Consider the following 26,197-nt stretch of genomic DNA (forward strand, 5'->3'; position numbering starts at 1 on the left):
GGCTGGGCTCAGCTGGGCAGCTCTCTCTCTTCAGGGTCTCTTCATGTGGTCTCTCCAGCAGGGTGGTCAGCCTGCTTATAAGCGGCCTCAGAGCTCTAAGGGGGAGTTTTCCAAGAGACAAGAAGTAGAAGCTGCTGCTGAGTCCATAAACTAAGTGAATCACTTCTGTCTTACTATATTGGTCAAAGAAGTGGTGGAATCTGCCCAGATTCAAGGGAGGGGAACAGAGATCTCCTGTCTATGGGAGGCGTGTCAAAGGCTCCGTGGCCACCTGCCGTACATTGTGGGTTTGCCATTTGTTTATTTTTCCATTGTGATACATTTTAGTACAGAGGTTAGTGCACTCTTCAGAGACCTTATGAAGATATATCTCATAATACAAAATTGCCCTTTTGAACCTTTGTCAACCAAGACAAAGTTTGTTTTAGTGGATTTATCCTATGGTTTATGCCCCTTGCAACATGCTTCGGCCTAGGTACATGTTTTGTTGTTGTTCTTATTGTCTGGTTTTGTTTTCTTGGAAGCTGGTTAAAGGGAGAGAACAGTCCATAATATAAGTTTTATTATTTGGTGGGGATACCAGAAGTGGGAAGGAAGGGGTTTCTGCCAGTTGCAGAGTATTCCAATTATGGATTAATCTCAAGCATGCACTCTGGAATGGGGAAATAACCATCAGACCCACTGTGAGAAGAACCTGAACCGAAGTCCCATTGATCACCTGACCCCCCCCATAAACACCTATGCTGATTAGTAGACCACAGTGACATTTTGTGTCTCCTAGAAATACTATCAGGGCAAAGCCAGTGTCCAGTAATCCTTGAAAAGTATGAATATTTCCTTTCCCCCAGTGCACAGTCACCTAGGTAAAAGGCTGCCGGTCCCCTTGGGAGAGGTTGGGGAAAGATGAACTGTCTACATTTGTGGCTGTGTGCAGGGTCCTTCCTCCCTCAAGGGAAAGATTCTGCCTCTGGGTTTCCAGGTACTGTTTGTGTGACCTCAGGCAAGTCACATAACCTCTCTGTTTCCCGTGGACTAAGCCTTGTCTAGGCATCATTCCACTCCAGAATTCTGAAAATCTGCCACACTAAACACACAGACAGCTCCACCTACCAGAGTTAATTGCTACTTTGACAGTCCCTGACCTACTGATGTGTGTGTGTGTGTGTGCACGTGCACGCACGGGTGCCCGCACCCTGGGAGGAGGTGGCACATTCGTGGCAAGGACCTACTCTGAGTGTGTACTAAATTGTCCTATTGAGGAAGAGGTACAAGCCAACAGATAACCTAGGCTAGCTCGGGGCATCTCGCTGTCAGTCACAGAAGCCTCGAAGTACCCTCCCAACCATGGGGCAATGAAGCTTTTAACTAAGAATATCTTGTGCATTTCTTTTCTATTTACGGAGATAAAGAAGGTAGTAAGGCCCAACCCCGTGGCAACCCAAGGATGCACAATAAGGGTGAGGGGCAGGGAGTTCGTGTCAGCAGCTGAGCTTCACCATGAGTGATATGCAGGGTTTGTTCAAGTCCGCACTACCAGGGATGTCTCCATGCCCATCCCTGTTTGCCGTTGTACATTTGTAGCAAGTAGGGAATTGACTCCCTTGGTTGATGTAAGGCAAGAAAATAAGTATCTCCAGAGTCTTTTTGTTGTGTTTAGTTTTTCAGGGTTTTTTTTCCCTTCCCTGGGGCTCAGAAGTGGCTTCCGGTTCAAAATAGAATCTAGAGGCTTAGAGGATTGAGTCAGAAATAGAACTAACTTCTTACAATTTCTGTAGCTTTTTCCTCCTCAGCACCATCTCCCTACGCTCCTACCCACCTCCACCCTCCGAATCGACCAACAAGCCCACACCCGGGTGAGCTGTAATCTTGGCGATGTGACAGCTCACCGGTGACCTTCAGGAAGTCACGTCACCTCTCTGAGCCCAGTTTGTCATGTCCTTAAAAATCCTTGATACCCCTCAACCCAAACCATGACACAGGAAAGTCGTGAAGATCTAAATCAGAGAACCAAACAGAAGAGCTTTAGAAGGTTTAAAAGAGTGAGATATAAATGTAACATAGGGCTTCCCTGGTGGCGCAGTGGTTGGGAGTCCGCCTGCCGATGCAGGGGACACGGGTTCGTGCCCCGGTCCGGGAGGATCCCACATGCCGCGGAGCGGCTGGGCCAATGAGCCATGGCCGCTGAGCCTGCGCGTCCGGAGCCTGTGCTCCGCAGTGGGAGACGCCACAACAGTGAGAGGCCCGCGTACCGCAAAAAAAAAAAAAAAAAAAAAGTAACATATTGCTGCCTTAATAGTGTTTTTCGGGTTGTTTTAAAGGACGGTTTTGGGGGGGTAAATGTTTTATGGAAGTGTTAGAAATATACAGCAAGTGCAAATATCGTTAAGTGTACACATTTTCACAGAATGAATTCCCACGTGTAACCAGCACTTAGGTCAAAGAGCAGGGCGTTGTCAGCAGTGCGGAAACCCGCCGTGACCTCTTCTGATGCCATCAGCCTCCTCTCCCAGGGAGTTATGCCTCTCATGGCTGCACACACTGTAGCTCAGTTTTTCCTCTCTTTGTGCAGTGTGGACCCTTTGGTATCTGGCTTGTTTCACCTTTCATTCTTCTGTGAGATTCCTTCATATTGTTCTGTGTGGTTTTGGCACATTCATTCTCAAGCGTACTCCACTGTGTTTCTAGACATCCATTCTACTGCGGTGGTCATTTGCACAGTCTTCAGGTTGGGGCTGTGACAAGAGAGTGCTGCTGTCTTCCACACGCCTTGGAGTGAACCTCTATGTGCATTTTTGTTGAGTATCTACTAGGGGTGGGATTGCTCAGCTTTACAGATACTTCAGTAGTAGATAATTCCACCTTCCCAAACTTGCTGAACGAATGATCTCTCTTGCAGGTAGCATAGAAGAGTTTTGATTGTTCCACATCCTTGCCCATACTTAGTGTTTCTCATCCTTTTTATTTTTATTTTTATTTTAGTCATCCTGCTGCAGAAGCATCCTATTGCAATTTTAATTGGCGCGGTCCTGATGACTGATGGCGGGGAGTTTCATGTGCTTGTTGGCCTATTGAATATCCTCTTTTATGACATGTCCGTTCACATCATCGTATCAGTTGCCTACTTTCCCGTTTGGTCATTTTTTTTTTTTTCTGGGACAAATCACATTTATTAAACAGTTTAGTGAGAACCTTCTGAAGAAAACTATAAATTGTGATAATCGCATCTACTCTGGTTTAAAGAGACCCAGGAAGGAGTGGCAAACTCAGGCAGCGTGAAATGCCTTTGACTAGCCCAGCATCCAGCCAGTGGAGGAGTTATTTATGTACTATAAATATAGTCTTTGGGTAAAGATTTTGCAAATATATTTTCTAACTAAGGGTTGTCTTTTCACTCTTTGGTGTCTTTTGATTCATGTGTTTTAATCCTAATATATCCCTATTAATCAACATGTTTTTTTCCTTTATGGTGAACTGTGTTAAGAAATCTTTGCCTACTCCAATGTCATAATGATGCTCTTCTGTGTTTTCTTCTAAAAGGTGTTTTGTTGATGTTATTATTTTACTTTTCACACTTAGATCTGCAATCCACCTGTTAATGATTCTGGGGTATAGAAGAGATTAAGTATCAATGAGAGATTTTGTTGTTGTTGCTGTTTTAATATCAATATTCAATGGACCCAACAATATTTATTGAATTCTTTCCCTGGATTTTTAAATCTATACTTATTTCAAAGGGACCATTTTCTTTGGGAGCTCAAGAGGAACACAATAGTTCGTTCTCATGAGAGACAGTGTGTACCTACCTATGTTAGAAGCTCTACATACATTATCTTATCTGATCTTCAAAACAATCCTGCAAGTAATGTATCATTATTCCATTCTGTAGTTGAGGAAACTGAAGCTTAGAAAGGACAAGCAATTAGCTCAAGGTTAAGTAATGAGGAGCGGAGCTATGATTCAATACCTCATCTTTCTTTTCTGACTCCAAAGCCCACATCTAGCTCTTTCTTCAAGCATCATGGTGACAGCATTCATTAGAACTGTGGAGGGTGAGTGACCAGGGAGACTAGGACATTAAGGTATAATCAACTGGGCTGTTGTAGTAACTGAGAGGAATATTTTTACCTGAGAGGAATATAAAACACAGTTTTCCTTTGCCTTCAGTAATAATTATAGTTAATGGTCAATCATAGATAGCTTCCTTTCACTGCGAACCTCCCACAAGCTTCACGTATCTGATTCTCCTTCTGAAGATAAAGTGTAAGGCAGGTATATAACCTTTCCCATTTGACAGATAAAGAAACTGAGGATCAAAGAGGTGAAGTGATTTATCCAAGGTCAAATAGCAAGGTCAAATATCCACAACAAAATAGTGGTAGGGCAGATCCAGCATTTCCTTAACTGACTCCCATGTCTATTAACTGGCTCACCACCCCCGTCACTGCCCAGATCATTGATCTAGATGACCATCACTGTCCTTCAGGGTGAAGTCCATTACACCTGGTTAGCCCCTTCTCACTCTCTCGCCTTTGGTCTGTGTGTCATTCTCCTGCCTGACTTCCGCCCAGGAAGAATAAAACCCTCTGGCAGCTCTCCACCTGGGAGCTTCCTGCTGCTTTTAGCATTTCTGTCAGCCCTAAAGAAGCTTCTGGATCCTTCCTCCTTACCCTCAGCAATCCATGCCCCAAAGCAAAATGCTGAATTTGAACATGTAGCTGATGTTGCCTGTCACCTCCTTCCAGACACAGAACTATGCAATTTGCAAAAATTGTTTCATAATCCTCCCCAGTTAAACTCCTGCCAACCTAAATTTAAAGACTCCATCGGGTTTTCTCTTTGCTGCTCTTCCCCTCCCCCCTTCTACCCTCTGCCTCTGCCCTCCACCAATAAGACCTATTGCCTTCATTCCACAGTTCCAAACCAGAAAGCATCTTCATCGTGGCAAGGGACCACAAGATCTTCTTTGGGTTTTTTCTTCCATTGCCGTGAGCTGTTCCATGAGGCTCTTTGACATCATGTGAAGAACTGACAGAAGGAAGGAAAACAAACTATTAAGTCAATGATAGAAACTCAAAGAGGGGAATGATTAAAGCTAAATATGAATCTGGGGAAAATGATGAACACAGACTGGGTCTGATGGCCAGTTATAATGTACCCTAGCACATCCATAAACCGAGGCTTCTTTCAGTAGAGCCCCAAACATTCTGACACCATTGATATATTCATCTTTTATCAGCACTATTCCTGTAACACACACACACACAGAGTCATACACAGCACACCCCCTAAACAGTGCATCATCAGAAACCTAAAAACAACTGTTTGTCTTCCCAGTCTAGTACTAGTCTCTGGTCTATAGAGTACACAATTTGTAGAGTCTCACGGAATTACTTACACACCCATTACAATCTCGAAGAAGCACAGGGCATAAATACAAGAATGGTTGATTCAGAACTCTGATTTCATTTTTTAAACTTTCCTCTCCCTTTTAAATAAACACTCCTGGTAGGCAAATGGGACTTATGGATTATAGTTTTCTATTTTAGCCTAAATCTGTTCCCCCCTTTTCCTTGGCACTCGATTTGTATGATCTTCCCTAAAATGCCACTGGCCTGGCACTGCATTCCTGTCTTGGGCAAAACCTCCAATTAAAATCAGCAGGAAGTTTGCTTGAATTAGGAATCCCAGCCTGGGCTTCCCACCAGGTGGTTCCGAAAGGGAGGCGTGCCCTGTTGAAAGCACTGATGGGAAGCCCTGGGTGGCATAGCCTCTGTCCTCCAAATGATGAGCGACTCCAGCTGTGTCACCAGGAGGCCTGTCAGGTCGCCAGAAAATCCTGGCTGAGGCAAAGACAGAGCCTGCAGGGGAGCAGCGGAGGTGTCCCCATGGCCCGGAGCCTAGCTTCTCCTCCAGCCTGGGTTTGAGAAGGTAGGAAAAGTACAGCGGGGAATGGAGGGAACACGGGGTTTGGATCCAGAAATCCTGAGCTCTGATCTTCCATGTCCATGCTGTGTGACCATGGGAAAGTCACAGTCCCTCTCTGGTCTTTCATGCCTTCTCCTCCTCTCAAAGGAGTCCTATTCTCATAGGGCTGACGTAAGGATAAAGGCTGACTGCCATGATATAGAAAGCACTCAAGAAACATTAATCCTCCACCTAAGCAACTAAATCTCAATGTTCAGGTCTAAACATGAGGGAGATGGGCTGGATATTTCCAAGGCTTCTTCTTGAAGGTTTTCTGCTTCTGTGGTCCAAGTAGCTTTACGTGTAGCCTCTGTGGGAGCCTACTTACCAGGCCCCAGGGTTTTCCAGCTTTAGGAATAAAAATGCAGCTTCCTGCCCTCCCCTCATCCCTGCTCCCCCCGCCCCTCCCATCATAATGAACTGAAATCCCATCCAGCAGAAAAATGCTGATTTGGATGTATTGGAGTTCAGCTTTGGCTGCAAAGAGAAGATGCTTTTGATCCCCAGAAACAGAGAAAAGCATCTTAAATCTTGGTCCTCACTGCCACACACTGAATGCCTTGCAGTGGGTCTGTGTCAGCCCTTTGTGAAAACTGCCCCATCCCATCTCTCTGGAGCTGGCCTATTAAGCCGCTCCTCTGTTGCCAGAGTTGAGGTGGGCTGTCACCGGCTAGCCTGGGAAATGGTATTTATAGATCGCATTCCCTCTTACCCCTGGTCCCCAGCCTCTCCCTGAGCACTTGTCGGTGAGCTCCAATTATCTGTGAATGGAGGAGAGGGATCCTGGCAGGTCCAGGGGAAGCAAGGAATGTGATAATAGGCCCTTCACACATTCAAAGTTTCAGTATTTTTCCATTATTTCAATATATTTCTCTTCTTGTGGCCTGCTTCCTTCTTCTTGCTGGCTTTGTCATTATAATTTTACATTATGGTACGTCGGAAAGTGCGCTGGTGTTGCAGTTACAGAACTTGGTATTTGAACGTGGACTGACTCTGTGATGTCAGACAAGTTATCCCACTTCTCAAGGCCTCACTCTCTTCACCTGTGCTGTGGACGGTTATCCATGCTGCTCTGGGAGAGCTCTGGCACAACGCCTGGTATACAGTGAGTGCTCGGTGGTTGTGAGCCGTTGATTCCTTTGGCTGGTTTAAGGTGCTGCATGCCTCCCAGCATGGCAGGGTTTCTGAGTATCAGCAATTACTACCCAGAGCACTGGCTGGAGATGGAGAATGTGTTGGAGATTGATCTGATTGAGCTGGACTCCTCATTATCAGAAGTTGCTTGTGCTAAGGACAAGCATGCAAAAAACTGGGATGAGCTTGCTTTTTCTGGTTTTGTTCTCTTCAAAATGAAGGACTGAAATCTCAGGAACGTTCACTGACCTTGGGAATCGGGGCTCACCAGTAACATTGCTCTCCGCCTGACCCCCCACCCCTCTTTCAGAAAAGGATGCTTTGCCCTCCCATGGCCCATCTGGGGTCCACATTCCCTGATTCTGGGAGTTACGACACATGAAGGCTTGGCTGAGTGTCTTCGTTTCCATCCTACCCACGCTAACTTCATCCCATCACCTTTGCCCTCTCCAGCCCTCCTCCTCCACAGCCCCCGTCTGCTCACCTGGGTCGGGCTCCCTGTTTCCCCCTCCACCTCCATCACTGAGGCCGTTCCTCCTCTCCACACGCTTCCCCAGTCCCCACCTCTCTCCTCCATTCTCTCTTCTCTCCCTGGGCCTCGCGCTCCCAGCCCCCTCCCCGTGCCCCGCCTCTTCTCAGTCCTCTCGCAGTGTCATTAATGCCTTCTTTGATACAGCCCACAACCTCACGATTATCCGGAGGTCAGGAGATGCAGGTGCCAGGCAGCTCTCTGCTGCGCCTCAGAGGGCCTCTGTCCCCAGTCCCTCCTGCTCGACAGGGCTGGCATCCTAATTGGCCACTCGCCCCTTTGCTTGTGGCAGCCTCACCGGGAACTTTCATCTTCCTCTTTCCCTCACTGAGGATGCTGAGAGCTCAGCCACAATGAGGCATTGATTCAAGGAGTGGGGGATGCGGTCCTGACAAAGGGTCCCAATGATGAGACACGAGAAAGGGGGCGCTCTACGGGCTTATAGACTGCCTTGCAGACGGGAACAGAGGCGCTCTGAATGGGGTTCTGTCCTGTCACTTGGAGAGGGAGCGACGGGGCAAGTGGGGGCCATTTGAAAGAGGCATTTTGAAAGGACGCTCTCGTCAGATGGAACCACACGCAATCAGAGACGTGTGGCGTGCCCCCACGGCTCACAGAAATATCAGATGACTCATAGCCGATATTCAGTCAATGTTCTGGTTGGGGAGCTGGGAGCCGCATGGCTCATTAGCATTCCAGCTTCGTCTCCTGAAGGCTGGGCCCGCTGCTGTTCTCCAGGCTGTAATGGGATTGGTCCCACGAAGCAGAGACCAGGGAGGCCTGGAGCTGTGCGGGTGGAAGGTATTGAAAACTAATTCTGCAGTTCGGGAGAGAGAAGAGGAGTTTGTTTGTAAGAAAAATATTAATTTTTGTCTGTTCATTCATTCAGCAAACATTTATTTAGAGCCAGGCTCTGGGCTAGATGCTCAGGGAAGGAGGGGTCCCCTCTCTCCAGCCTTAGAGCCTGGAAGGGAAACTGACCAAAAAACCAGGGGTTTCAATACGGTGTTTTGAATGTTGTGAGGGAGGTTTCATTGCCAAAGCCAGAATCGTTCTGTGGAGTTAAAAGGCGGAGCTGTTTCAAAGAGCGCTCTAATTATTCCTCCATTTTCTCTTAGCTGATAAGCACCTCCTTTAAAGCACAGCATCCTGGGAAGCCGTTTCAACAGTATCCATTTTCAAATGTCCCAAGCAACCAAATGGTTTCCCTCCAACCCCAGAGGGATGGTGAAATCTCTGAGAGTGTGTCTCAGTACCTTCAAAGGAAGAGCTTATTCTCTGGGATGAGAGTACTTATTACCTTCTTAATAATTGGTCTATGCCAGGCTCTGTGCTCAATGCTTTAAATACACCGTCTTGTTTAATCCTCTCCCTCAGTGCCTAAGATGGGCTTTATTATTCTCTTTTTAGATATGAATACTGAGGCTCAAAGACATGAAGTATCTTGTTCCTGGTTACAGAACTGAGCCTCGAACTCAGTTCTGCTTGGGCCAGCGCACATGCTTTTCAGAATCAGGCTGTACTGCCTACACCTCATGGTTCTTGGGCTTGGTGATTGTGGCTTGGCAGTGGAAATGACAGAATAGATAGATCGCTAGCATTTCCTACCAGACGCAGTACAATGCAAAAGGGCTTCCATTTCCAGTTTTCGAAAATGCGGATCAGGAACCACTGCCACCGTGGTCATCATCGTCAACATCACCACAGCACACGAGAGCTTTAAGAAAGGCCCCCTTGACTGACTCTTGTTTGAAGAGCTATGAGCCAGGAGAGTCCTTACTCACTCACTGTATGAGTTCCCCTCTGAGCTTCTCTTGCCGTGTCCAGAAAATGGAGCTGAGAGTCCCTTGGCAGGAATAACAAGAACTAACTTTTATGGAGTCCCTAATACCTACCAAGTTAGGGGCCAAGACTTCACAAAAAAATTCATGTCATCCTCACCACAGCCCAGTGTAGGGGGGAATGATTAGGAAGGTGAAGGAAACTGCCGGCATTCCCTTGGCTCAGGAGTGGAGTTGCCAGGATTTGAAGCAATCTCGGACTGACCTCAAGTCCCAAGCTATTTTGGGGATGTGGTTGTGAAGCTCAAGTGAGAAAATGGGAGTGAATGTACCCTGTGCAGGGTAAAAAGTGCTAGACACATGTAAGGGCTTATTCGAAGCATGGAAGGCAGCCAAGAGGGGACTTGCACAGAAATGAGGAAAGATGAGAGGCCACTAAGCCGACTGTCTTACATCTTTTTACCTATTCTTCTGTTGCTTCTTATCTGATCTAGTATGTACCTTCACTGGAATGTTTCAGAGGCTGGAATCTGGGGACAGGCTTGGGTTTGTTTCTAAACGTGTTGAGGGGCTGTGGAGAGGGGGGCCTAGAGGTACATGTTGTGATGGAAATTTCACTGACCTGAGAGTTTGGAGCTCTGGAAAAAATGGGGGAAATAACATCTTTCTTACCTGTTCTGAAAAGCCAGTAGGAGGATCACATAAGATCATAAATATGGAAGCACTTCCTGATCTCCAGAGTAATGTAAAATATAATTTGTTTTTGTTGAAGTTTTTGGATGTTATATAACCTCATGGGAGGAATCTGTGAAGAGAGTTGAAACATCTGGTGCAGGTTAAAAGAAGTAACCCCTAAATTCTTCTTATTGACGATCTTTTACAATCTGTTGTCATCTGGCAGGGGTTTTTGAGTTCATACGCTTTAATTTTCTGAATCAAACTTCCACGGGACGAATGAATAATACGATTATAGAGCTGCAAGGGCTTCAAAGAACATTCAGTCCAACTCCTTCCCTTTACAGATGAGGACACTGAACATTAGAAGGGTAGATTACAGGGCTTCCCTGGTGGCGCAGTGGTTGAGAGTCCGCCTGCCGATGCAGGGGACACGGGTTCGTGCCCTGGTCCGGGAAGATCCCACATGCCGCGGAGCGGCTGGGCCCGTGAGCCATGGTCGCTGAGCCTGCACGTCCGGAGCCTGTGCTGCGCAACGGGAGAGGCCACAACAGTGAGAGGCCCGCGTACCACAAAAAAAAAAAAAACCAAAAAAAAGGGTAGAGTACAAGGTCAAGTAGCTGCTCTGTGGCATTACCAGGAACTACAGTGTAGTTCTTGTAATTGATATTCAGTGCCCTTCCTAAGATAACTGTTCTACCCAGTCCTTTCAGTCTTGGGGCAGCTCCACTTTGCATTAGCAGTTGGATAACCATAACCCCACTTTGCATTAATAGCTGGATAACCACAAGCCCACCCATGATGGTTAACATTCTCTATCTCACCTCTACCCCTCAGGACAATTCAGCAGTGGCTTGCAAGGGTCCAGTCGCTTCTCTACTGCAATGAGAACGGGTTTTGGGGAACCTTCCTGGAGAGCCAGAGGAGCTGCGTGTGCCACGGCAGCACCACGCTGTGCCAGCGCCCCATCCCCTGCATCATCGGAGGGAACAACAGCTGTGCCATGTGCAGCCTGGCCAACATCTCGCTCTGCGGCTCCTGCAACAAGGGCTACAAGCTATATCGAGGCCGCTGCGAACCACAGAATGTGGACTCGGAGCGGAGCGAGCAGTTCATCAGCTTCGAGACCGACCTGGACTTCCAGGACCTGGAGCTAAAGTACCTGTTGCAGAAGATGGACTCGCGCCTCTACGTCCACACCACCTTCATCAGCAACGAGATCCGTCTCGACACCTTCTTTGACCCCCGGTGGCGCAAGCGCATGTCCCTCACTCTGAAGAGCAACAAGAACCGCATGGACTTCATCCACATGGTGATCGGCATGTCCATGCGCATCTGCCAGATGCGCAACAGCAGCCTGGACCCCATGTTCTTCGTCTACGTCAACCCCTTCAGCGGGAGCCACTCGGAGGGCTGGAACATGCCCTTCGGGGAGTTCGGCTACCCGCGCTGGGAGAAGATCCGTCTCCAGAACAGCCAGTGCTACAACTGGACTCTCCTGCTGGGCAATCGGTGGAAAACGTTTTTTGAGACGGTCCACATCTACCTACGTAGTCGGACTCGGCTACCTACCCTCCTGCGGAATGAGACTGGCCAGGGCCCTGTGGACCTGTCCGATCCCTCCAAGAGGCAGTTCTACATCAAGATCTCGGATGTGCAGGTGTTCGGGTACAGCCTGAGGTTCAACGCCGACCTCCTTCGCAGCGCCGTGCAGCAGGTCAACCAGTCCTACACACAGGGCGGCCAGTTCTACTCCTCTTCGTCTGTGATGCTCCTCTTGTTAGATATTCGGGACCGAATCAATCGCCTGGCCCCTCCTGTGGCCCCGGGGAAGCCCCAGCTGGACTTGTTCTCGTGTATGCTGAAACACCGCCTGAAACTGACCAACAGCGAGATCATCAGGGTGAACCACGCGCTGGACCTCTACAACACCGAGATCCTCAAACAGTCGGACCAGATGACAGCCAAGCTCTGTTAACCTGGACTCTTTGCCATGGACGTTCCCTTTTGTTGTACAAACAGAACAGAACCAAGCAAAGCAAAACAGACACAAATTTGTAAAATGTAATTAATATTCAAAGGAAAGGAGGAAAAATCTTCATTCGTTGGAAACGAAAACATTCTAGCAACTGTATCAAACCGTTGGGCATGTTTGTTATTTCTATACTCTGTCGTGAAGAAGGGTCTCAGCCTTGGGAGGAGCTTGGAGGGAGCTGCTTCTTAGGCCTCAGGTGCTGTATTGAGGGGGGAGATGAGAGAGAGCATATGCAATGAACTGTAAAGATCTCTGCTGTGCAGGTGCTAAGATTAAACACTAAAAAGAAAGATATATGTAATGTACAACCGACACTGCCATTTTTCCTTGTGGGAGGAAATGGACATAGATAAAGAAGATATTTCTTCGGTTATGATTTCTTCCCTCTTTATCCTTAATTCCTGTGGTTCTTTTGATTCATTTGCACACAAGGGTGGGGATGCAATGACAGTTCTGTCTCACCCAGGTAGCTTCTTTCACGCTGAATAAACTGAAGCTAATTGAAGCTGGACAATAGGTGGCATTGTAGGGGAGAGACATTCACATAGTCATAGGGTGTTTAAAACAGTAAGGAACCTTAGATATCAGCTTAGTGACCTCCTTGATTCAGTTTGGGAAATAGCCTCAGAGAGAAATGGCATGCCCTTGGCTACTGCCTGCATAGCGATTTGAGCCCTGCCTTCTGACTCCTTCTAAATCATGCTGGCCACTTTTGTGTTTACTCCAACTAAACTGCAAAGGGATGAGTGTTTTTCAGTCTCAGGTTGTTTTGATAGTTCTTTTTCTTTTAATCAAGAAACCCCTTTTACCTACCGTCTCCAAAAAGAAATGGTGTCAGATTTCCTAGAAATGCTTTGCAGATTAAACTTTAGTTTGACTAAAAATCAATCACCAAAATAAAATAGGGTAGGTTTTAATATTGCATGGGTCTGCCAGGCTGACTTCCCCAAGTAGGTATCTAAAAAACGGTCCTTTAACTCAGTACACACACATACACACAAATACACTAACAAACACTGCCACTTCTTGGGCATCGCTGAAAACTGAGAAGCCTTGTCTGGGACTCGGGGTTTAAACTGAAAGGAGAGATGCAAGAAAGAAAACTCATTTCAAAGCACTTCTTTAGAGGATTTGGGCAAATACCGTTTCTTACCAGTTCTCCAGGAACTCTGCGTTTATCTTTTTGCTAAGGTGGTACTAGCTAGAGGTGCTTCGAATCTTCATTTCCATATTGGCAGAGAAACAGGACCACACACTTCAGGGTTGGAAGAGAAAATAGGACTCTTCTGGTCTCGACGTCTGCCCAGTGCAAATCTCTTTACCGTCTTTGGGAGATACCCCTGTTTGCTAACTGGACCATTCCAGGAACAGGAAGCTCATTAGATCTATCTCCCACATTCCTTGAATTCCCCTTTCACTGTGGGAGGGAGCAATAGTGCTCATTCCAGCTTGTGTTATAAAATAGATCTAATTATTAGATGGTTTTTCTGTACCTTTACCAGTTTCTGTGTACCTTCCATTCACTGGTTCCAGTTCTAGAATGTGCATTTTTTCCTCATGTCAGTGCTTTTGTAGATAAAATACAAAAACTATCTCAGGGGTCACCAGAGTCTGTAATAATATGACTCAAAGAGAATACCCCCCCCTTATAGTTTATTTTAAGATGAAAGGAGAGGGCTTCAGTGCAGAAGAGGTAAAGAATTATCTAGCTTATTTAAGTGTGTGTGCGCAGGGGGGAGTGGAGGGGAAGATATATCCTGTTTTTTGCATAGTGAAATTCCAAATGTAATGTTCCAGTTTTTAGTATGAATTAGCATATATTTTGATACGAACTTTAACACTTAATGTGCACTTCACACCAACATAGTTGTTTGACCTCAGATTTTGAGAGGATTCGGTGTTCATTTAGGTTGGAAATTCTTCATGCCAGAGGTCAACATAGCAGCTATTTATCAAGCACAAGATTTTGCAGAAAGTCAGTAAATTATTAAACATGGCTTCAACACCTAGTAGGAATGAGGCATGCCAGAAAAATGAGATCTGGAAGGAAATGGTCCATGCTTTTGTGCCATTCACACATTAATGAAAAAGACATATGAAACCAATTAAAAAGTAAACAGTAATTACAGTACACTATGATGAGTGCTATTGTGGGGTCACACACAGAGGAGACGTGAAGAAGTTATGAATTCTGTTCATGCAGTTGGTACAGGCTTTATATGGACATGTTCATCCTGAGTGGTGAAAATGAATAGGACTTGGGCAAATAACAAGGAGCGGAAGGGCCAAAGGAACAGAGAATGCAAAAGCACAAAGGAATAAATATGCATGGGTATTTGAGGGTCAGTTAAAATAGTAAAAATAATAGTGTTAAAGGGTATCCTTTTAAATGGTAACCCTTCCAAGGAAAGTGAGGATTTCGACTCTAATGAGAAGTTGAAATAACCACCCATAGTCCTTATAACCTAAAGAATGAATTCAATTGTCTCTCTTCCTTTCACTCTCATCTCTACCTTCCAAGAAGTTCCAAATACTCAGAATGCAATAACGCCTTATATTTACACAGCCCTGTACAGATAACGGGGCAATCTCCATACGCACTGTGTGCTACCTAATCCTCATCCGAATTCAATTACAGCGTTCAACCCGAGTTCTTCCCCAGACTTCACCAACTGTGTGTGTGTGTGTGCTTGTGTGTGTGTAAGAAAGGTTTCTTCCCATTACCCTAACAATAGTAATTACATCACTTTATATTACAAAGAGAATACAGCAATATCAAATGATTGGAAAGATCAGGGAAATATATAAATTTTCAAGGACACAGAGATTCAGAGATTCAAACATCGAAATATTTGTTCAAAGGTGAAATGAAAATACTTTTCTATAAAAGGACACACAAAGTTATGTGGATTTCCAAGTATCTCTTGCTTGGGTCCAGCTCTTTGAGCTAACAAGGTTCCCCTCCAGCTGGAAGGAAGAGAAGCCTGAAGCCCTCAAGTGAGATTTTAATTCAGTTAGTGTTTACCAATTTGATGCAGCAACCAAGGACCTATGGTGTATGATTAATAGGCTGATGCTAAGGTAAAATAGTGAACAGAGTACCCATTTGGATAAGCCTGGCAGCAAAGCATGGCATTGCCATGGAAACCACAGGAGGCCATTAATTAGCTATCACATAAAATCACTGGAAAATTCTGGACTCTGGCATATCTGCCCCCTTCAAAGAGGAGGACAAGAAGAGTTCACACTAATAGCAAAGTCTCCCTTCATTGATTAAAATCATAGCTTCACAGGCACTACATGTCACAAAGTGGAAGAAAGATTAGGAAGTAAAACAAATTGACACAAAAGAAGGAAAGAGTCTTTGGGATTATCCGATTCCAAGGATTTATTTTAAATGTAGAGTATCTTATTGGGTTGTCTATGTTGATAAACTTATCTCAATGACAAACATTTTCTCCTATTCTCTGTTTGTGGAAAGAAAGTGAGAATAATAATATGTATCCACTAGATGGTGATAAATGATTGGGGGAAGCTATCAGAGAGTCAAAGCATGAGAAGCAATTAACCCCTAAAATAATAGATGGAGATTGTGTAACTTTGAAATTAATAGGGGGAATTTTTTTAATTAAAAAGAAGGCAGAAAAGGAGGATGAAAGAATCATTAAAATAGCTGAATACATAAACAGACATAACAAAACTTGCCACACAAATAATCACAATAAATGTACTTGGACAAAACTTGCCAGTAAAGAGACAGAGGTGGTCAGACTACAAGTTATAACTTTTAAAAGTAATGGGAAAAGGGCTTCCCTGGTGGCGCAGTGGTTGAGAGTCTGCCTGCCGATGCAGGGGACACGGGTTCGTGCCCCGGTCCGGGAAGATCCCACATGCCGTGGAGCGGCTAGGCCCATGAGCCATGGCCGCTGAGCCTGCGCGTCCAGAGCCTGTGCTCCACAACGGGAGAGGCCACACAGTGAGAGGCCTGTGTACCACAAAAAAAAAAATGGGAAAAAAGTTTGAAAATAAAAAGATGCGTAAATGTATCCTAGACAAATATTAGCTAAAAGGAAGCTGATATAGTACTGTTAATAGCAAAGTGGACTTTAAGGCAAAACACATTATTAGGATTAAAGATGGTCAATTCAGCAGGGAAAGTGGAGAGAAGAGTGGACACATAGAACCATAGACTCTTTAGGCTAAAGGGGTCATTAAGAATCTGTAAAACTTCAACTTTCAGAGATGAAGAGTTACACTCGAAGTTATTCTACAAGTTTTGAACACTGATCATGATTACAGTTCTCTTTTCACTACCTCCAAGTAAAAGACTGTCCAGTCCAACCTCCTAACCAAGACAAGAATCAGTTCCATGACATTTAAACTAATAAGCTAACAATGTACAGAAACTCATATGCAAATATTCTCTCTCCTCTATCTTTCTTTTCTACGTCACCAAAATCTTCTATATAGGCATTTTTCCAATTGGAGATCAATTCAAATCTTTGGTTGGTTATAATGAGCTCAGGCTGAGCAGAGAGTACTCTCTTCCTAAGAACAGAGTAATACCAGTGGCTCCAGCTCTGCCAACCTGAGAACCTACAGATGGAAGAAGTTACCTGAATGAACTCTCCTTTCTCAATATCCCTGTCTTTCCAAATCATTATCAGGGCCTGAAGTTACAAGTGTAAGGTCATCCCTCACTTTTCAGTATTGGATCTAATGGTAAGCACTCTGCATCAAGGCATATGGTACCTTCTCTGACTGGCTTGGGACCCTCTTTCCTCTCAATAACTCACAGATCAAGACAGATGCAGGGAATGGGATGGGACAGTTTTGAACCAATGGGGAGGAAATCAACTCAAAAGTCATAGTTACTTTTGGGGGAATTGCGGATCTTTTTGAGAAATGTGAAAGCTCTGGACTCTTTCCCAATAAAAATGTACCTTCACATACACTTTTGAATAATATTTCACAGATCCCTTAATGATCTTTCTTGAACATTCTAGAATACTACAAACCTTCAGTAAGTGCCTCTGATCTCGCCTAAACCCTTTATTTTACGAGATTTAACACTTCAGCTTTCAGAGATGAGGAGTTGCACCCAAAGTTATCCTAAAAGTCTTGAACACTGAGCATGGGTTTAGTTCCCTTTACCCTATCTCAAGCATATTTTGGCCTAGGATCTCATATCAAGGTAATGTAGTTCAGATAGCTGAATCCTGCCCTTAGGGAAGGCAGGTTTTAACATACAGGTAAACACCTTAATGGAAATGACAGTTATGGTCACATTAATAAAACCCAAAATATACAAAATCCCAAATGTATTAAGTAGATACATTCTGTATAAGCACTGACTAAAAGGAAGAGGTCTCTAAACCAGAAACTAATGAGGTTGGTTACAGGATGAGCAGGCATGCACTGGTAAGTATTGCATCAGTGGAGAGAGAGTCTGGTTCACTGAACCTGGTACAATAGTACATGAAGTTTGAAAGAGAGAGGGTTTGTCCTACTCAATTCAGTCTATTCCAACAATACCACAGATGGAGTGGCTCAGATAGCAAACATTTATTTCTTACATTTCTGGAGGCTAGGGATTCCAAGATCAATGCACCCGGAGATTCACTGTCTGGTGAGGATCCACTTCCTGGTCATAAAGGGCTGTGTCCCCGCTGTGTCCTCACGTGGCAGTAGGGGCAAGAAAGCTCTCTGGGGTTCTTTTTTTTTTTTTGCGGTACGCGGGCCTCTCACTGTTGCGGCCTCTCCCGTTGCGGAGCACAGGCTCCAGACGCGCAGGCTCAGCGGCCATGGCTTACGGGCCCAGCTGCTCCGTGGCATGTGGGATCTTCCTGGACCGGGGCACGAACCCGTTTCCCCTGCATCGGCAGGCGGACTCTCAACCACTGCGCCACCAGGGAAGCCCGGGGGGTCTTTTTTTTTATAAAGGCACAAATTCCACTAATGAGGGTTTCACCCTCATGACCTAATCACCTCCCTATCTCCTAATACCAGCACCTTGAGGGTTTAGGATTTCAATGTATCAATATTAGGAGGACACAGATATTTACTCTGTAACAGTGTTTAATCAGTTTAAGTGAAAACCTCCATTAAATAGCTTGGAATAAACAAATGAGCTTCATGAGTCACAAGTTGACTTTCTCTCATTTGAGTATCTGACCTCCACTCCCAAACTTCCTTGCTTGGTAAGTGTCCACACCGAAACTGCACTGGCTCCACCCCAGGGCCAATATTTCCCTAAGAATCCTAAGAATGAACAAGGAGCCTGTCCACGGTCAAGATTTCACAGTCTCCATAAAACTTCTACATGGAGCCATTTATGCCAAGAAGAAAATGGCTTTGAGAAAAGTTTTAAATAAAAGCTTCAGAGCTGATTGATAAGGGAAAGAAGGGATTCCTAAGCTACTGGTATAAATTTTCCTATTGATGTCACCGGGGATGGCTGTGCTCGCCCTGTCAAGTGATCCCTGCAAACCTTAACCAGGGACCCAAGATTGGTCCGACTCTGCCACAGGCTTGCATCAGTGAGGAAATTGTAATGTTCTTACAAATTAGAGGGTGATTATAAACCCTGCCAGGGGATCGTTAATTATATGGTGTTAATTGCATAATGTATAATTATAAATTAATAATAACATCACCTAGCATTTTGTTAGTGTGCAAAAGGATGCTGTGCTTAAAGCCTGGACCCAGGAGCTGGGTTTTCCTGAATTATTAGACACCTCGGATTAGAAGTCAGATTAAAACTCAGATCCCCCAACTTCCAGGTGAGTGATTTAACCATTATAGTCAACATTATTCCTGACATGAGAAAATAACTAGCAGCATAGAGCTGTAGCTAAGAGTACAGCCTGGAGACAAGAGAAAGTAGAGCTCATCCACTTAACTACTTGTGCTGCTTGACTGAGATATTTAACCTCTCTGTGCTTCAATTTCTTATTCTGTGAAAATGAGGTTCTTAACAGGTTCCCTCTAACATGGTTGGTTATGAGAATTACATATGTTTGAGAGCCTAAGACTGTGACTGGCATATAGGAAGCCTATCTGTTAGTTAAATAGGTGACATAAATAAAAATATACTTTAGATAGATAGATATGCAAAATAATATTCTTCATAATACTAGCCAACATCAATTGGGCTCATTTTACAAGCCAAACACTACAGTAATAATTTGATGCAAGTTACTCATTTAACTTCACTGCAACCCAATGAGGGGGGTCGAATTATCAGTTCAGCTTACACATGAAGAAACTGAGTCTTAGAAAGATGAAATAACTTGTCTGTGGTCACACAGCTAGTGATGGAATTATGATTTGCCGGTCTCCAAAAATAGGTCTCTTAAGTATGCTGCACGATTTCCCCAATTAGTGAAAATAAGTGGCCTAACAGTTATTTATAAACATAATCCAGATCTTAAGAGGCATCTGGCACCACTATTTTATTACAGAACCATTCAGTTCCTCTGTGAGCCAGAGTCAAGGGTACCCAGATAGCTTTAAATGTACTGACTCCTGGAATCAGAGCTTCAGCAGGGACCCAGGAGGAATGGGCTGTCTAGGACAGATTTTCCATCCGGAAGAGCAGGATCTGGTGCAGAGCCCAGATAACGTTTCACACTCCTGCTCACACACCTCAGGGAAGCCTACTGGCTCCAGGTAGGTCCACCATCTCTTTGGGCAAAGTGCTATGGATTTGTGCATTGCTCTTCTCTGGGAAAGCAGTGCTGAGGGAGTGAAATATGCAGGTGGTGAGCGGGAGATGAACGCCATAGTCTGTTCTCCATGCCTAGCATACAAAGAGGAGGCCTTTGATCTCCAGCTGGGCCTATTCCTACGTTTCAACATGGGCTGGAAGCAGTCTGATCCAAGGCTCCTGAAATCTATCCCTGGCCCATCCCCCCACAGAGCTGGATGGGATCTTTGGGATAATTGGGGAGGATGGAGAATGACCTGTACACAGTGGACGGGGTTGTGGAAAGATGTTTTCCTTGTTCCTCGTTCGGCTTCCTGCTGTCACCCCACTTTCTCAAGCTATTTGTATCTCGCCTATCCTAGAAGTCCCAGAATTGTCGTTCTTGACCATAACATGCAAACCAATTTTTCTTTCTCTTACAGTGACACAAAGACAGAAAGGCAGAATGAATAAACTATATTGTGATTACAGAATTTTAGATGTTGGGCTTCCCTGGTGGCGCAGTGGTTGAGAGTCCGCCTGCCGGTGCAGGGGACACGGGTTCGCGCCCCGGTCCGGGAAGATCCCACATGCCGCGGAGCAGCTGGACCCGTGAGCCATGGCCGCTGAGCCTGCGCGTCCGGAGCCTGTGCTCCACAACGGGAGAGGCCACAACAGTGAGAGGCCCGCGTACTGCAAAAAAAAAAAAAAAAAAAAAAAAAAAAATTTTAGATGTTTACCAAAAAATTACTTCTACATGTGCTTTTTCAAGCAATGTCTATGGAAAGGGGAATATAAATGCCTATTTCACCTTCTAGCCTTGTAAGGTCAATCAGGTCTTATGAAATGGGATTCAGCATACATTTACAGAAGAGGAAAAGAAGGCATGTAATGTTTACTGCTCCTCTATGATGCCCTAGGTACTTAGCATGTATCTAATCCAATCCTCATAAATGGCTAGGAGAGAGATGTTATTATTGACATCATGCAGGTGAGGAATTTAGGCACCAAAAAGGTTGGTAACTTAAGTTCAGTTTCACAATTTACTTTTTTAGCACAAAATTAAACAGTAAGATGGAGTGGTTAGCAGCATGGGATCTGGGGCCTGAAGAGGTTCAATGCTTATAAACTCTGTGACCTCGGAAAGTTACTTAACCTCTGTGGAGTTTCTTCATCTGTCGCTTGGGGAGAATAAAAACTCCCAGTTGATCCAGTTGCCATGAGGATGTTTCTCTTGCCAGATTTCCACCCTTTACATTACACCCATTACACCCTTTACAGATTTATACCCTTTAGTGCAGGTTAAGGGCCTGCCTAGAACTCCCTTGGTACATGGGAAGCACTCAATCAAAGTTAGCTTTCATAATTCCTTTGGGCAAGGCATGGATCAAGACTGGAGCTTGAAGTCATGGCCCCATTATGCCCTTTGGCTTCCCCTGTTGAGTATGTGGCCCCCTGGCTATCATCTATAGCACAGAAACTAAGCGGAAGAGGTAGACAAATTCCTAGCTTCCAACAGTTTACACAGGGGGAGGGTAGAGTGGAAGAAGACATCATTTTTCAATGATAAAAATGGAATCGGGGAAAAAGAGAATGAAAGACTGAGTTTGTAAGAGAAGTAATGAAGAAGAGCAGTGACTGTTCCCAGAGTCCTCTCTGGCAAAGCTTGGTACAGCCTCACCCCATTTCCAAGCAAGCAGGTATGTTGCTTAGCAACCCAGTCAGAAACAGCAGAGAGAGCTCTGTGCTGGTGCATTAAGGGCTGCTACTGTCGTCCTGAAAAGGACCAAACTTTTGCTTAAAAATCCCACCTATAGCACAAGGGACACCTGCGAATTGGAAGCACCTGGGAGGAGAGTTTTCTGGGAGGTTCCGTTGAACAGAAGGCTGGCAAAGGGGAAAAGAGTCTAAGTTAGTGGAAAAAATAGCGAATTTTTTTTTTTTTTTTGCAGTACGCAGGCCTCTCACTGTTGTGGCCTCTCCCGTTGCGGAGCACAGGCTCCAGACGCGCAGGCTCAGTGGCCATGGCTCACGGCCCAGCTGCTCCACGGCATGTGGGATCTTCCCGGACCGCGGGGCACGAACCCGTGTCCCCTGCATCGGCAGGCGGACTCTCAACCGCTGCGCCACCAGGGAAGCCCCCAGAGTGAATATTTTAAAAAATTTCTTTCAAATACTGCAGAAACAACGTGCTGAGAAAGATTTGCCAAGCTAAGGACTTGGTGAGTGAGCTTCACTGCATGTTGATGTGGCAATTGTGGCCAGCAGGACATGCGAGGTTCCCGGCTCATGTGGGCCACCTCTCCCTATAGCTGCAGCCACTTGATTACCACCTACAAGTTCAGTCTCAAAGTCAGATCTGGAGAGAATATTGTTCTTAGTCAGTCGAAATTGAAGGTGTCAGAGTTCAACTCTATATTCATTCATTCAACAAATATTTCTTGAAGTTTGCAGCTTAGAGAGAAAGATAGACATTCGTTTTGAAGTGTGATACGTGTTAGGGAGTGGGAAGTATAAGAGGCTATGGGAGTCTACAACATGAACCCCTAACCTAGATCGGACAGGGAAGGGGGGAAAGTCGTGGAAAGCACCAGAAGATCTGATGTTTAATGAGAGTCTTGAATGATAAGTAAGAGTTGAACAAAGAGGAAGGGAAATTTGTTCCACGTGGAGTGGCAGTTCATGCAATGGTCCAGTTCAGCTGGAGATGAGAGAGAGAAAAGGGGAGAGGGAGGGAAAGAAGAGAGAGGAGAGAGGAATGAATTGGGGATGGGGGTGCGAAGGAGTAGCAGAAGGTAAAAGTATTATATAGTCATGTGATGAAGGGTCCTGCAACTCATAGGGGGATTCTGGACTTTATCCTAAGAGCAACTAGCAGCACTTGCAGAATTTCAAGCATGACATGTGATCAAGTGTACTAGCAGCCCGTCAGCCCTTCGGCTTCCCCACTTTATGCTTGTAACCCAGTGCCTGGGTCCCTGGTCTAGCCTCTTGAACTACTGGCTTGATCTTCTGCATAGTTTCCCCTGTCCCTGAAGAAAGGAGAGGCTGCATTCTCTGGGGGTGGGGAGGTGGGGAGGTGGGGAGGCAGGGGGATACATCACCACCCCTTCCTTAATGCACAGAGTCTTGCTCTTGAACCTGAATTCATGTATCATCCATTTCCCTGCCCCCCCCTTTTGACTTTGCCTGTTTTGACTCTCAGACACAGGGCCTGCCCTCCTGCCCCTCCTCATGTCATTACGGCTGACCTGATGCTGTTTGGTTGGACTCTACCACTCACTTTTGTTTTCTTTATCCCACTGCTACCAGGTGAAGTTCAACTAAATAGTCATCATCCCATAGCCTGCAGCAGCTGTGGCTGAACCAACTACTTGCCCAGGAACTGACCCACTCCAAGAACTGGTCTCATATAAAGTTCTCGTCAGCCTTAGTGATGATGCAAGAAATTCATCTGACCCACCTGCCTCTTTAGAATAGTGCTTAAGGGCACACACTCTGGAGTCAACTTCCCTTGAGAGCGAATCCTGGCCCAGGCCAAGACTTAGCTGTGTGGCAAGTCAGTTCATCTCTCTCAGGCTGGTTTCATCATCCTTACATGAAGATCTTAACACCCACCTATGGGGCTGTTATGAGGATTAAAAAAGACTATGGAGATAAAATATCCAGAATAGCACCTTGCACATAGTAGAAGCAAAATAAATATGTATTCCTCTCTATTTTTCCTCTGAAAAGTGCATTATCTGCTTACATTTCTGTTTTTGATCCTTACAATGATTCCTAAGATTGGAGGATTAAAGGAGCTTATGTGTATAAAGCACCAGGTATATAGCAAACACAAGATAAGTATTAGCTATTATTATTAATTATTATCATTAATGAAGCAGAATATCCTGATTAAGAGATTAACTGTGTCTTGTTTTCTTGAATACGGGATCATCCAAAAGAAGAGAAGTCACCATCCATCGTGACTGTCCTTTCGAGAATTCACACATACCACCCACAAAATGCAGCTTTTTTCCTTCAAGACAATTCTGAACCCTTGGGAAAGGCCAGCAGCTCCTTTGGTTTCAGAGACTATCCTGCAGAAGACGCCCTCTGGGGAGGTCAGTAGACTGGTTGCTTTGCACAGCTGCATGGGGACCATTCTCATCGTAGCCTAAGAATGGCATCTTGTGGAGTCGTTGATAGTGTTGATGGCTGTTACATGCTGAATTATGTCCCCCCAAATTCATATGTTGATGATCTAAACCTCAGCACTTCAGTATGTGAACGTATTTGGAAATAAAGAGGTGATTCAGTTAAAATGAGGCTGTTAGGGTGGGCCTCATCCAATCTGACTGGTGTCTCTATAAAAAGGAAACATCTGGGCACACAAAAAGGCACCAGTGATGTGTGTATGCAAAGAAAGACCTTGTGAGAACACAGGGAGAAGTGGCCTTCTGTACACCAAGGAGAGAGGCCTTAGAAGAAAACCAAATCTGCCGACTCCTTGATCTTGGACTTCTAGCCTCCAGAACTGTGAGAAAATAAATGTCTGTGGTTTAAGCTACCTAGTCTGTGATATTTAGTTCTGGTGGCCTGAGCAGACTAATACAGTGGTCCATCAAAGAATTAGGCTGTAGTCACTATGGAGTAGGTGGAGAGAGACAGGTACTTGAATCAGAAGAGAGAACAGGTTCTTTGGGAGATGGCATGGTAGCTTGGATTTTCTGAGAATGAGACTATACCTTTCTTCCCCATGGGGAGGAGGACCTTTGATGCAACTGCTGGCCTAGATGCCTTGGAGAATGGACACCTGGTGTGTGGCCTTGAGGGAAGTATCCAGGTTGCCTTGTGAAGACCCCGAGGCATGAGACTGTACCATGAGTGACCTCAGCATGCTCTGTGTAGAAGAAGCGTGCAGGATTTCCTTGCACACATCTCCAGGTAATAGCTGCAAGCTAGTGGTCAGTAGAGACCAAGGACCAGGCCTCTGCCTCATTTTCTTTCTGGCCATATGTGTGCAGGATTAAAGCAGCTTCCAAGAGAGGGCTGGAGGGAATTTCATTAATGAGTGTGATGGTCATTCTGCTAAGCAGGTAGACGATAACTCAGAAACATATAATTTAAAAAGAAAAAAAATAGGTAAAATTTCTCACATCTGTACGTAATGAAATAAACTAATATCCATTATATATAAGTAGGCAGAACAGCTATGAAGACACTGTATTTATCTTGGTCTCTGTTGTATCCCTAATCCTAGTACAGCACCTGACATCAGGTATGTGTTCAGTACTTGTTGAATGAAAAAGATGGACTACCCATGTGCTGCTTTCTTTATTTCAGACATGCACAGACAGAGGCCCAGAGAGGTTAAAGAGGCCTAACCAAGGTCACACAGTCATCAGCAGACACAAGGTGTCTTAATCGGTTTGGGCTTCTGTAACAGCGTATCTTAAGCTGGGCAGCTTAAATAGCAAACACTTATTTCTTACAGTTCTGGAGGCTGAGAAGTCCAAGATCAATGTGCCAGAGATTCAGTGCCTGGTGGGAACTTGCTCTTGGTTTGCAGATGGCTGTCTTCTTGTTGGGTCTTTTCACACGAAAGAGAGTGAGAGCTCCAGACTTCTCTTTTTATAAGGACACTAATCCCATCTGGGGGCTCCATCTCATGACCTTATCTAAACTTGATTACCTCCCAAAAGCCTCGGCCCTCAATACCATCACACTGGAGTTTCACGTAGGGTTTCAATATATGAATTGAGGTCAGAGGGGTTGGGTGGGGGTGGAGATATAAACATTTAGTCCATAATACAGGGCAGGAATGAAAACATTTGACTTTCACTCCCGTGTTCTGCTCAAAGACTATGTCGATATTTAACATCCTTTTTCCAGAGCATCTGGTTCAGGATTCTCCCTGGGACAGGCCAACGGATGGGCAGAATGATCTAGTATGACAAATCCTCTTTCCCTCTGTCCTCTTGCGAGGGGAATTTGCCATCTTCTGTGATCATCAAGCTGGCAACGTCAGTCTGGATGTTTGTTAATGACACTGACCTAAATCTGTCACACTGCAAGGAACCCTTCATGGCAGCTGGGATTTGCTGCCATATAACAGCTTTATTGTACATGGAACTCTCTAATAAGCTGATTAAAAAATAAAATTTTTTGAAGCCGTAATATGTACTTTTCAGACATCTGATAAGAAGCAACGTAAACAGAAACATCACGCTGAGTATAGAAAGCGGAAATCCTGTTGTATTAGAAGATGCTTATGCTTTGATCGTGGCACATTTCTCATGGTTGCCAGAGCAAAGGTCTGGAGTGATGATCTTCTCATTTAAACCTTTCCTTGGTTTGTTTTTATGCCAGTTGAGCATATGAGGGATAAAGTTATGGGTAAGCAGTGG

At 45.1% G+C, this 26,197-nt stretch overlaps 1 protein-coding gene across 1 annotated transcript in view; it reads left to right on the forward strand.

Moving 5' to 3' along the window:
• The window catches only part of BRINP1 (BMP/retinoic acid inducible neural specific 1), a gene marked incomplete at both ends in the record, with an annotated part of 136,986 nt that extends 124,925 nt beyond the window's left edge, over positions 1 to 12,061 (forward strand). Inside the window, one exon of the mRNA XM_081237717.1 lies at positions 10,921 to 12,061. Within this exon, the coding sequence (XP_081093843.1) occupies positions 10,921 to 12,061 (1,141 nt within the window). The remainder of the gene's footprint in view (positions 1 to 10,920) is intronic.
• Positions 12,062 to 26,197: the final 14,136 nt, after the last annotated feature.

Source organism: Mesoplodon bidens (genome assembly GCF_964165515.1).
Source record: "Mesoplodon bidens genome assembly, chromosome: 6".
NCBI lineage: Eukaryota > Metazoa > Chordata > Mammalia > Artiodactyla > Ziphiidae > Mesoplodon > Mesoplodon bidens.